The sequence below is a fragment of the Corythoichthys intestinalis genome, chromosome 3 (assembly GCF_030265065.1).
Source record: "Corythoichthys intestinalis isolate RoL2023-P3 chromosome 3, ASM3026506v1, whole genome shotgun sequence".
NCBI classification, from domain to species: Eukaryota; Metazoa; Chordata; class Actinopteri; order Syngnathiformes; family Syngnathidae; genus Corythoichthys; species Corythoichthys intestinalis.
In genome coordinates this window covers 60,412,045-60,425,164 of record NC_080397.1, presented here as the reverse complement: position 1 = coordinate 60,425,164, position 13,120 = coordinate 60,412,045, and the positions used below count along the sequence as shown (strand labels likewise).

The window sequence follows — 13,120 nt, the reverse complement described above, 5'->3', positions numbered from 1 at the left end:
CCGTTGACGTCTCTCTCGTCTGTCTGTCTTTTGACGGGGGAACACGGAAATAATTACCGGTACTCAGTGGGGCCTGCCTCTTTGACATTTTGAGAAGTGATTTTCTCGTGTCCGCCGCAAATACAGTGGTCAGCCATCGGTACGCAAAAGCGTATGGAATCCGTTGAGTGCCCGCGCGTTTGTCTACGTCCAGTACGCATGCGCGCATGCGGACCACTTATGTGCACCCCTGTATATATATATATATTATATATATAAAAACCAAATTTTTTTTTATTGACACGGTCATGTTGTGTTGAAGAAACGTATGCTGCGATCCGTTACCGACCATTACGGTAAGTGACGTCACCATTTTGTTTCGGTAATACTTCACTCTGATCGGCCGAATGATTTCATCTGTGTTAAATTCTCTTTTTTCTTTCTTTTTCTCATAAAGCACAGAATTTAGTTTCTAGAACTCATTTGAGTCAACGTTTATCGCAGCTCCGCAACTCGGACCATAACAAACGTAACAACACAGACTTCCTGTGTCCGTCAACAATATCTGTCCCTCGGTAAACTCAAACCCAAATAACAATAGTTCCTATTGTTACTGTTGTGTCGACAGCAATGAGCTCTCTCGGATTTCCGACTTACGTTCTCACTTTCATTGTCCAGTATCAATCCATGGAGGAAACATTTATTCATCATGATGAAACGAGCAAGTTATACAGCAGCCTTTAAAAGAAAATTCACATCTGGTTTTGTTTTCTCCTGGATTCTGGTAAGTTCAAGAAGTTATCAGATCATATTATTACCATACATATGGTCAGTTTACAGTAATGTTTTGAACTACCAATGTGCTATGCTTATGCTGTGTTTCACCAGTCAGTAAAATGACATTTCTGTATCTGTACACGATCTCTGTTTTCTTGTATTCTTCTATTTAGTGGTGCTAAAATTAGGGTGCGCGTTATAGACGGGTACAATAATTTCCCCTAGATTTTACAAGTAAATTTGGGGTGCGCGTTATACACGGATGCGCCTTATATTTGGGAAATTACGGTATTTAAATTGAGATGGACAGTTAAATTTAACAGACAGTAATGCAGACATGTCCAAAGTCCAGCCCGGGGGCCAAATGCGGCCCGTGGTCAAATTTCATCTGGCCCCCAGCCTCTGTCATAAAATTAATAATGTGTGGCCCACACAGACTTAATAAATTGGTCAGCAGTACTGCTACCGGCTTATGAAGTAGCTTACACACTAAATGCTGCTCCTCATTTACTCACTAAAAGGCAGAAGCACTTCAAGCTAGACATGTGCCGGTTACCGGTTTCACGGTTTACCGTGGTGTGAAAATGTCGCGGTTTCAAAACCACTAAAATTTTCCGTCATACCTTAGTACGGTATTCGCTATTTTTCATGTGCCAAAATGCAGCCGAAGTGGCTTGGTGCGGCAGCGCTCACCCCTTCCCGTTTGTTGCCTTGAGTGTCAGTGATGCTAATCTGCTAAACAGCCAGCAAACCCACAAACAAATCCTCCAAACACAAGGCGTACTTTTCTTCAATTTATTGAGCTCTCAAATCGTGGTGAAATATACAAATGAATACATTTAAAACGTTGTACAATTGTATTTTTCCACGTGTGATTAGGTTCAACAGGATAGCAGTAGCACCATTAAAAAGTTCGCCAAAAACAAAACGCAAAATTTTCCTTTCAAATTCGATATACAAACTAACTAAAACTTACAAAGACGAATGTTAGCCTAGGCTAAGCTGGGAGAGCAGCTTCGTTGTGGTTTTATGTCTCACAGCCGCTGAGTGAGAGACAAGCTTGAATGAAGGGGGGGAGAAAAAGAATCGCGTCAAAGATCGCTAATTGAGAAAAGGAGGTCTCACGCCTCACTTTTTTTTTTTTTAGATGAAACCTTTCCTCAACAATATTTACATTTTAACTAATTTATAAAACTAACTTATACATTTTCAACTAACTTATTAACTTATGAATTCTTTGTTCTTTTTAACACAAAGGTATGGCATCATGTAGACTAGAGTTGACACAGTGGCTGAAAATGGCGAAACTTCACTTGAGCTTCCCCCTTAAAAAAAAGTCATACAGTATATATTTTTAATTTTATTTAGAAGTCTTTTTACTCTTTATAGCAATTATTTTGTTCTTACTCTAATATTGAGCAACTTGAGCTTTGGCTGTGGATATAGTCTAGGTTCTATTTATTTTAATTTTATATAAAATATGTTATTTTTTGTTTATTTATTTTCACATTATATTCATGTTCCTATTTGCAAATATGTTTTGAAAAGAAATCCTGTTCAATTGATTTTTTTTTTTTTTTTTTTTTTTTTAAACCCATACATCTCAAAATTTTGGAGCTATAATTACAATACCGTGATACCGTGAAACCGCGGTATTTTTGCTCACGGTTATCGTACCGTGAAAATCTCATACCGGCACATGCCTACTTCAAGCAACATTACCCCATGTGACCCTTCAGATTTTCTAAAATGGCGAACATCAACAAAAAAAAAGTTGACTGCGATGACCGACGCTTCAAGGATAGGTGGAAATTGGACTATTTCTTCACTAAAATACGCAACAACTGCGTCTGCCTCATTTAGTTCAATATGAGGCGATATTCCAAAACAAGACATGCTGACATGTTCAAAAACATTACAGGGAAGATACGCAGCAAGAAATTGAAGCAACTTGAAGCTAGCTTAATTTCACAGCAGCAGTATTTCGCAAGAGCCTGAGAGTCGAAAGAATGCCACAAAGGTTAGTTGCGAGTTTGTTGAAATTAATAATTAAAAAATAATAATAAAGCAAATGCGACACACAACATGGCTTGCTAATATTTGCTTAAATATATTGTTCTACGTAAAGGACATCAGCCAAGGTCGGCCCCCCACATCTTTACCACACCAAATCTGGCCCTCTTTGCAAAAAGTTTGGACACCCCTGCCGTAATGTGATGTGACACAATATAAACAATTTCCAGCTATTGTCCCATGTAGGCTACAGTACAATGCAACTGAGAGTGCTATGCCTGCCTGCTAAGCAACAAAACAGTATAACTAAACATCCTGCCCACTCTACATCCCTGGGGTTATGAAGCCCTCAACCAGTGATGCGCCTAGATTTTTTAACAGCAAAGTCATTTATAACATCAGTGAAATCCAGTTTTTGAGCAAACTCACACTCAATGGAGACTATGGCTAGGTTGTTAAACCTACCCTTTGTTATGGTGGAGCGTAGGTAGTTTTCATTATTATTTCATTATTATTATTTTCATTTGACTGAAGACTCGCTCTCCTCCAGCGACAGTCACTGGGAAAGCCTCGCGCACCTGCTCCCCACAGACTAACATATATCCCTGATCTCTCATCACATTCTCTCTCCTTGTTCAATGCGGGCAGCGTGTCTTGTCATACCAAAGCTCAATAGGCTACAAGCGGCTGGTGACAGACTCGAATCGGGCTGTGGTCACGGTGATCGCGAATGTAAATGTTCAGTGTTAGCGGCTGTTGCTCACTTACTGACATCACCGTCCACAGCAAACTTTAGCCTTAATTATCTGGCTTCTTGTCCCCCTTTGAAAAACTTCATTTTTTCTCATTCACCTCTATTATCTTCATCTCTTTTCTTTTCTGGGCACCTGATTTATGACTGCTCGCTATGTTTAGAGTTAATAACAATGACAGATAGGGTTGTTCCGATCGTGTTTTTTTTTGCTCCCGATCCAGATCGTTTTAGTTCGAGTATCTGCCGATCCCGATATTTCCCCATCCGATTGCTTTTTTTTTGCTCCCGATTCAATTCCAATCATTCCCGATAATTTTTCCCAATCATATACATTTTGGCAATGCATTAAGAAAAAAATGAATAAAACTCGGACGAATATATACATTCAACATACCGTACATAAGTACTGTATTTGTTTATTATGACAATAAAGCCCCAAGATGGCACATTATTAACATTCTTTCTGTGAGAGGGATCCACGGATAGAAAGACTTGTAATTCTTAAAGGATAAATGTGACTTTGTATATTGTGACTAAATATTGCCATCTAGTGTATTTGTTGAGCTTTCAGTGAATTATACTGTAGCCATTTAACTGTTCTGCCCAAATGCATGATGGGAAGTGCAACCATGACTGTGCGCAGTGGCACCAATTGATATATCTTCTCTGCGTTGGGAAATAACATAGGGTGTTAAGAAAAAGATCAACTACTACCTTCCCCACATTGTTTCCCACGATATATCTAATTGTTGAGAGAGAGATTGTAAGGCTTTGGCCATTTAAAAAAGGCTCCGAAGACTGCCAAAATTCACTCTATTCATTTTACGCTGCCTTTTAGCTCTATATAAAGGCAAAACAGCGCCATTATAGATTGAACGCGACAATGCGTGAGTGGGTCGTGCAGCGCATGTGTTCATTGCGTTAAATATTTTAACGTGATAATTTTTTTATTAAAATTAATTTCGGCCGTTAACGGGATAAATTTAATAACCCTACCTTAAGCCAAAACTAAAGACTCTGGATGAGTGTAAGACATTTTGTCTGTAACGTTAAATACAATTAGAAAATTATTTAATTGAAAAAAAAATATATATATATATTAAAAAAAGGCATGTCCGATATTTTTTGCCGATTCCGATACTTTGAAAATGACGTGATCGGAACCAATCGATCGGCATCCCGATCGATCAGGACATCTTTAATGACAGATGTTATTTTCCCGCTTCAGGGCAAGTACGTAGTGTAGCCTTGAGTGCGCCAGAGCGGGGTCAAACCATTCTCTGCCAAGACAGTGAGGGGTGGGGTGGGGGGGGGGGGGGGGGGGGGGGGGGGAGTGCAAAAAAAGGAAAAATTTATATGGTGGAAAACACTCAGGTGACTTGAAGTTCCGCTCTGAGACCCCCAATTTGGCCAACTTTCAAAATTGTCCGATATGCATGTGTGATACATCATTGGAAAGCTTAAAATCTCAATTTTCTGGGGAAAGAAAATTTTTGAACAGGAGGGCTTTTTTTTGTTTGTTTTGTTTTTTAAACAGCAAAACCCTAACTGGAGGTGAGAGCACGCAAGAGCAGAATTACAGACGTCATGACTTTAACGAGGTATTATCGCATACTTGTTTCAATCCAAAAACTCCATGTAGCATGTATCACCGAATGTCAAGACACAATGGTCCAAATTCGTCATCATCGTCTTCTTCGGAAGAGTCCTCGAGTGAAGATAGTGACGGATTTGAACACGTGGGTGACGCCATCGACGAGCAGAGGTAAGCAAACTCACTTTTTTTTTTTTTGATGCTGAAAAAGTTTCTTTTGAAAGTTTCTTTTTGATATTGCAAGACAAAGTTGATTTTGATGCAATATAAGTGTGTGTTTGTGTATATAATAATAAAATGTGCATATCAGATCAAAGTCGTACGTGCACTGTGTGTATCCAAGGCAGGAATTTATAATTGTGGTGTTCTTCTTTCTATATGAAGATTAGGGATGTAGCACATATTCAGCTATGGTATTCTTTCTATTGTCATATATATAGATTTCCATTATTATTTATTGCTGTATATATATATTTTTTATACTTTATTATTTTCATAAATACTGACTTTTTTTCATGTACATTTATAGTGACAATGAAAGTAAAGTGAAATGAAAATGGAAGGGCGGAAGGGTGGAAAGAGGACCGACACCCCATGGAAGTGTGGGCTGTGTGATGTCGCCCTGTGTCTAATTCCAGGACGAAACTGCTTTTCGGAGTCGCATGCCTGAAAAAAAAATTAACTTGTTTATTGTAAATATTTTTGAAAATACTTTTTTTCCCAATGTTATATATATATATTTTTTTCCCACGATCAGTCTTCTCAATTTGTGTATATAAATGTGTGTTCAAGAAGCTTGATTGTGTGTACATAGTTTTCATCAGGTAATGGGCCGCAATACCTAAACTCATAAAGAGATGGCCTCTAAACACTTTTTGTGTTAGATGGTATATATTTTTTCACTGTTCGGTCTGCTGTATATAACCTGTTTTGACTAGAGCATGTATAAAGGCAAAAAACGCCTATGGCTATACCTGTTGTTTATGTTGAATTGTCAAATATAAGAATATTTATTCTAAATTTTTTTGGTTGAGTGTTCATCCTAACATGTTGAATAAATATTACAAAGTTTCAAAACGGTTCGTTACGCATGTTTGGTTGTCAATTGGACATCAATATTAAAAATTTTGACAAAACGATTTTGGAATTTTTGGTCTTTTTGGGCCCAAAATGATGATTTATAATTGGTCAGTGAAGGAAACAACAGTTTGGACACGAAGTTCAAGGTGTCACAAAAAAAGGGACCAAACCTGGCCATCGTAAACAATTCTTTCTTTGAAATAAAAAGGCAACTTCAAAGGCATGCAAAATCAGACAAAATAGGCCCAGACCTTAAAGGGTTAAGCGATAGTTATGAGGTAGATATTCGTGACTTTTTTTACAGACACCATTTTTTTCCAGTGTGAGGTCATTTGCTTAAAAGTTTAAAATATGCGCGTGGATAATTTTTTTAAATTGTTTTTTTTTTTTAAACGAAATATTAGACATCAATTAATGATTCAAAGCTAAAAATGACAGACATTTTGAATAATATAATTAATTACCTTCGTTTTATGGCTGGGCTGAAACAAAAGCGGTTGCGCGACGTCTGTAAACGGGGTTTCCAGGGTAAAACGGACACATTAAAAATAGTTCGGGGCCTTATTGCGCCATGAATCTGCTATGGCAGCATATAGACATATTGTTCTATCAAACACAACAAACAGTTCTTCTGGCTTAAAATACAGCGGTTTATTTCAAAGAGGGGCGCAAGAGCAGAAACTGCGTTTTCAGCCTTGTCTGTGTTTTCTGCCATATTTTTAAATTTTTAATATGCTAAAGTTTTTAAGTATTTATCGAGTAAAACATATTATTCAATCAGACAATGCTTTAAATAAAAAAGAAATATGTGAATGTAAAGTAAAATTTGGGTCATTCAGGGGCCCTTATGGTCCTGAGGCCCGGGACAACATACCCGGTTGCCCCCCACTGTCGATGGGCTTGGGCGAGTGGATGCTCAAACAGAAAGGTAAGATGATGTGCAGAGCTGTAATATAGTGTTTTAAAGTGCATGTGACACGAAAAAACATGTTTATTTCATCATACACGCGGTATTTTATGCTCCTGAATGATATGGACCGCTTGGATGTGTGTGGAAGCGATCGCTATATTTATTTAGTTTTTTTAATCCCGCGCCATGAAAATGAGTGACTTCCGGCTTCGGTCTTGCATTGAGGAGGAGGGCGCTGTGACGTGTACGGTTGAAGGCGTCCTCTTCACTTTCCAGCCGTACTGTTGTGTATGAGGACTAAGGATTCAGCTGATTTTGCGGATTAATACGTTTATTTTTCGCATCACGCCAGCCAAACGGCTGCAGAAAAATCTTGCTATATGAGGGAGAGGCGTGTGCGCATTTTTGGAGTTTCAAAAGGTTCCCATTCACCGTGGATATTGGCCAAAACAAGCCCGACTAGTGTGGGACCATTGGACTTGCGAGGAAGTGAGTAAACATCTTGTTTTGTATTATGTCAAATACGAATACAGCGATTACAAAGTAAACACTACAAACTTTCTTTAAATAAAGGACTACTTACATTTAATCATTGATAGGCATGTAAAAAGCTCTCCTCATGCACATTAGCTGCACAACAACCACAGCATCCCTCCTCCGGGGAACGAGCTGTAAATTGCTCTCCGCCGGGCGGTTTGCCGGTCCGCACAGACAATCGACAACCCAGTCGTCATGTCAAATAATCCGGGCTAGTTATGTGTGATTTTCCGCTTCGAAGACTTTGAAACATCACTCGGTTCGGGTTAGCATGTCGGCTAGCTGTCACACCTCTTGGTTTGTTTACATTCTCCGAAGCCGGGGAAGGGAAATGACATATGTCCGATTTAGGTGTCATAAAATATCGTTTGGGAGGTGCGACAGTAAAGGTGAAGTCGACAGTTTTGACCATATGGAGGTATTTTGCCATGTCGTCCTGAATAAGTGCATTTTTATGATTTCATATTCCATTTAGCACAAGACTGTTATTTGTCATGACCATGCCATTTATTTAGCAATTGGGGAAAACACTTGGATGAAAGGAATATCCTGTAAAAATATTGAAGTAAAGAGACAGAAACAATGACATTTTGCAGCTCTCTTTGTCGCGTTTTCCTCATTGTGAATACTTCCCCCTCGACGGGCTGACTGGTCCTTCTCAAGCCATTTATTTAGCTATTGTGGAAAAATGCTTGGATAAAAAGAATATCCTGTAAAAATATTGGAATAGAGAGATTCAAACAATGACATTTTGCGGCTCTCTTCGTCGCGTTTTCCTCGTTCTGAATAATTCCCCCTCAATGGGCTGAATAGTAAAACCGATGAGCCCAGTCTCCCGCTGACGTCATCCACCTGTTGGGGACGCTCGAGCCCTATAACGGTAGGCGTGGCCAACCGGCAGATTAAAAGACTAATTTCTCGTCATCTGCGCTTTGCTAAATTGTTGTATATAGTCGAATCGTCTCAAAATATGATTCTAATTGACATAATAATGCTATTTAAGACTTTTTCTCCTGTCGTACGCTCTTTAAGTGTTAAACTACAGCATCTCAGATGTCGCACAGTGAATGCAATGGCCTTACCACATAATGGACTATTAATAGAGGGCAGTGGCAACAGGCGGCTCTGCTTTCACCATGGGCTCTGACACCCATACCTCTGTGTCAAATAACAAGGACCTGATGACAGCAGGCTTCATGAAAAAGTATGCTGATACAATAGCATTGACTGTGTAATGTTTCTTTTGCCTACGAAAAGAATTTGGTTAAAAACAAATGCGGCAAAACGGCAACAAGGCAGTCATGGCCAAAAAAAGAAGAGATCGGCCCTGTCAACAATAGCTCCCAGTTCAAGTCATCGACTGGCAGGAAAACTGGCTGTTTTTAATTACCAAAAACTTGCCCTATAAACAGGCATGCAAACTGGTTGGGGTGAAAAAGGTGACAAAGTAACATGGACACACGGCATGCGCGGAAAAGTGCATTTCATAGTGCAACCAGAGACATCTCGAATTAAACACAGTACATAATAATTTAACAAATACAAGTCTAAATCTCTCATTCTGAAATCAGAACATATAAGACGCATTAAATAGCAAATTATACAAAATCTAAATTATAAAATATACAGTATGTCCCATTTGGATTAAGCAGAGAACAGCTGTAGTCCTGTCTCTCACTATTGTCTGGAAGTTTTCAGTCACACGTCCCTACGGGATTAGCTACTGTATTTTTTATGTCCCAAAAATGCATGGAGAAATCCTCGCTTACAGCTGTAAGGCCCAACCCTCCCATCGGTTGTTGCTCAGTGTCAGTGAGTCAGCTGTGCTACACGATGGCTGGAGGAGGAGAAACTCCTGCACTTTTCCCCTACAGCAAAGAAAACGAAATCACTGGTATGGGAATACTTCGGCTATGGAAAGGTTACAGACAGCAACGGCTCGGAGGCGGAAGGCCAACCAACATGTAAAACATTTAATTCAGTGATGGGGGAAAATATTATGTGATGCCTTAACATTAGCACATTATGCCTTTGTGATGTATGATTGCCTCTGTGACCTAGATTGTAACAACTTCTCCTTGTTTACTCCGCCACTTCAACGTTTGTTTTTCCATAGTTAGGAGGGAATCTCACGAGATAACTTGTTTTGCAACATAGTACGCGCTTGGGTTCCATAGTTAGGAGGGAATCTCACGAGATAACTTATACTTTAGCGTCTGGGAGCCTCAACTGGGAGGGAATCTCATACCCTTATGGGGAGGGAATCTCATGAGTTCAACTTGTTTTTCACACTACTCTAGCGCCTGGGTTGTACATCAACCCAACACTGGGTGGGAATCTCTGGGCAGGTGGTGCGTTTTCGTGGGGGCGGGGATTGGCCACCTGTGCCCCCACGTCGGCGCGCCTATAAGAGTCGGGAGATTCCCCAGCCCCCTTGAAGTCTGCCAGGGGATTAAGTACGGGTCGCTTGGCTTTGTTCCTTTGCCACTTTGCCGGAGCGTTGGCTCCCAGCTCATTTGTCAACGGTAAGCGATTTTCATTGCTAAGGAACATCTTGTTGTGCTTTAACGGTAGCGTGGTGATTTTAGGATTAACAAACTATATCTAGCGCTATTGTTTCTTGTGTTCTTGTGTATCGCAGGGATTTTAGACGTGACAAGTGACAATCTAGATCTAGCGGTATGTTTATTCTATGTTATGCTTGGTTTTTTGCTTGCTTTGGTGGGATTGTAATCAATAAACCTAATTTATTCTGCATTTTCTAATCAATAAACATCGTCTATTGAGCAAAAGTGTGCTGGTTGCTGACTCACTGCAAACCCGGAAATTTCGGAAAACATTCAGGAAATATGAAATGAACATGCTTTTTGGTGTCATACGCACTTTATTAAAGGTTAGTAAACACTAAGCCTGTCGCAATATGCAATAATTCCGTTTATCGCACGATAAATAAAAATGAAGGCGGTAATTTTTCCGCTGCGATTTATCGCCTCGCGTGCACGTGCATGCGCGCATGCGGCAGACTTGCTGTTAAAAGTTCGGATTCCTTGTCCTTTCCTGCGCCGGAGCCAATCGTTCCCATTATATCCTATTGTTCAACGTATACCGGCCGCATCAGTGCTCCGGATTGACTGCGGACCATCTCCGGCGTGCCGGTGTTGTTGTGGGCGCTCCTGTCAGGGGTGACATTTCACGCGGGGCGGCCATTTTTCGGCACAACACTGGATATTTACAACGAAGTCCGCAAAAACATTGTTACCGACTTGGCTGCTACGAACAACCTCGCTTTGACAACGGACAGCTGAATGGACATGATGAACAATGAGTGGCAAATTAAGAGTGCTGCGCTTCAAACTCATCCTGTTTATGAAAGTCGATTGTCATATGCTGGTGTTGTGCAGTAATGAGCAGACGTGACTTCTGTGGCGTTTGCTAAATTTTTTAACGCGCGCACACTCTAGATATCATGAAATGGCAAGCTAGATGTGCTACGTCCCATGCGATTGGCTACGTGAGCCCAGAATGATTATGGGACACGTAGTCCATATACTACAACGATGAATTATAAACCGCCATGACTGTATGTAAGTTAAGAAGGCCAAATCAATCCATACCAGTGACTATAGATAATGCTGCAAATATTGTTAATTCAGTACGTGACACAGATGGATTCGGACCACAAATAGGATGTCTTGCTGATGTAGTAAACCTAGCTGCTAAGAGAGCTGTAGCAATCAACAGTGTGCCCCGCCTTACTTTACAAACAGTAAAGATTGTTCTTAGCACTTTTATACAAAATTTCTTCAGATCAGTAAGAAGTAAGCACATACATATCATGCACTAAAATGCATGTTTATATTATGGCGATTTAATTTTTACTCGTTAGCAAAAAAAAAAAAAAAAAAACGAAACAAAAAATACAATTGTTATTTTCTTTTCAGAGCATACATGTATTGATTAAAACAAAAATTAGTTGCAGCCCTAGAACATTATTTGCAGAGAAAAAAAAAAACGACCCTTGACATTATTGCAATCTCAACTTGCTCAATCTGAAACTTTCCAACGCCCCCACCTAATGATCTCCGCTCACGTCCGAGGCTCTTATGCCCGCGAACACCTGAGCCACAGGTGTTAGACATGGCACAATAACACACACAATCGGATTGTTACAGCGAATTGTTTTGCAAATTGCCTATTGCAACCAATTCATTAGCAAGACTAAAAATCAAACAGCAGTACCAATTAATCCTAAAAAAAAAAAAAAAAAAAGCGACAAATGTGGCTAAAATGCATTTTGACTCTCGGGGGAAAAAATTAAAGTAAGCTAGCCCGGCGAGGAGCTAGCAGACGTCGTTCCCCACAATGGCCACATTTGTCACACTACGTGTTTCGGGAAGCGGTCGTGTTGTCGCCACCGCCAAACTAACTGGCTGTCACTTGAAACAAAACGGCCGCGTTGTTGTGGCTGTCAGCTGGCCGCCTGACAGCCAGAGTTAGCCTGCTAGCCAGCCACCGCAGTCGTCCAGCTGTAGTGATGCACCCCGCCTCCTCCACCTTCGCGTCCATTACTACTAGTAGTTGTTTTCAGAAAGCCTGTTGACTCTTATCTGTGTCTTTTTACCTGTAATACGAAAGCAGGCCGTTGCTCAGGACGAACCATCGCCGCTGGTATCCTTTTAGATAGTTGGTCCATTTAAAAAGCCAACCTTTGTAAGTATCCGAGCCTGCTGCTGGCGGGGCCGCGGCAGCAGCAGATGCAGAGCTTTTCCCTTGCTCACTCATCCTCCGCTCAGCCGCACGCACGTTTAGCCGGCGACAGGGACTACACCACCACCAGCAACAGCCCCGCCTGGGTAGCAAACGAGCAAGGCGGCGCTGACGAAAGGGCGAGGCGGAAGAGGCTCCAGCCACAGACAGAGCGAGATAGAGAGAGCCGAGTGCCCTCCTTTTTTTACATGGCGCCAATCGGAAAAAACGTTGGAGGACGGACGAGAAGTGATGGTAATTGAGACATTTCAACTGTGAAGGAAACGTATTGAGCAGGGTTTCCCAATGTAGATGGAGAACATCTCACAGGCGGGATGTGAGGTGATGAGGGTGCAGCAGCACCCACTGGTGTTGTGGGGAAAAAAGTATTTTGGTTGATTCCTTTTTTGTGTGTGTGTAAAAAAAAAATTAAAGCAACACTATGTAACTTTTCAGTTTTGGTCGATTTTAGCGATGCCGGTGGACAAAAGCGGTAGTGTTTTGCCATAGACTTCATAATGATAAGAGGTGGGAATCTTTGGGCACCTAACGATTCGATTACGATTCAGAGGCTACGATTCGATTATAAATCGATTATTGATGACCCCCCCCCCCCCCCCCCGCTATTATCTGCTTTTAATGTTTTGTACATTAGTTACAAAAACTGTAAAAAAAATAAAAAAAAAAAAAAAGCCTCGTAGGCTTTAATAAACAACTATTTCAGTATCAA

The 13,120-nt window shown here is 40.6% G+C and overlaps 1 protein-coding gene across 3 annotated transcripts in view; it reads right to left on the bottom strand.

The window, feature by feature from the left end:
* The window catches only part of osbp2b (oxysterol binding protein 2b), a 131,519-nt gene extending 118,907 nt beyond the window's left edge, over nt 1-12,612 (bottom strand). Inside the window, exon 1 of one of the 3 annotated variants that reach the window (XM_057831283.1) lies at nt 12,266-12,612. In XM_057831283.1, the coding sequence (XP_057687266.1) occupies nt 12,266-12,426 (161 nt within the window). In that variant the 5' untranslated portion in view covers nt 12,427-12,612. The remainder of the gene's footprint in view (nt 1-12,265) is intronic. The other 2 variants (XM_057831282.1, XM_057831284.1) reach the window with 2 other exon arrangements.
* Nucleotides 12,613-13,120: the final 508 nt, after the last annotated feature.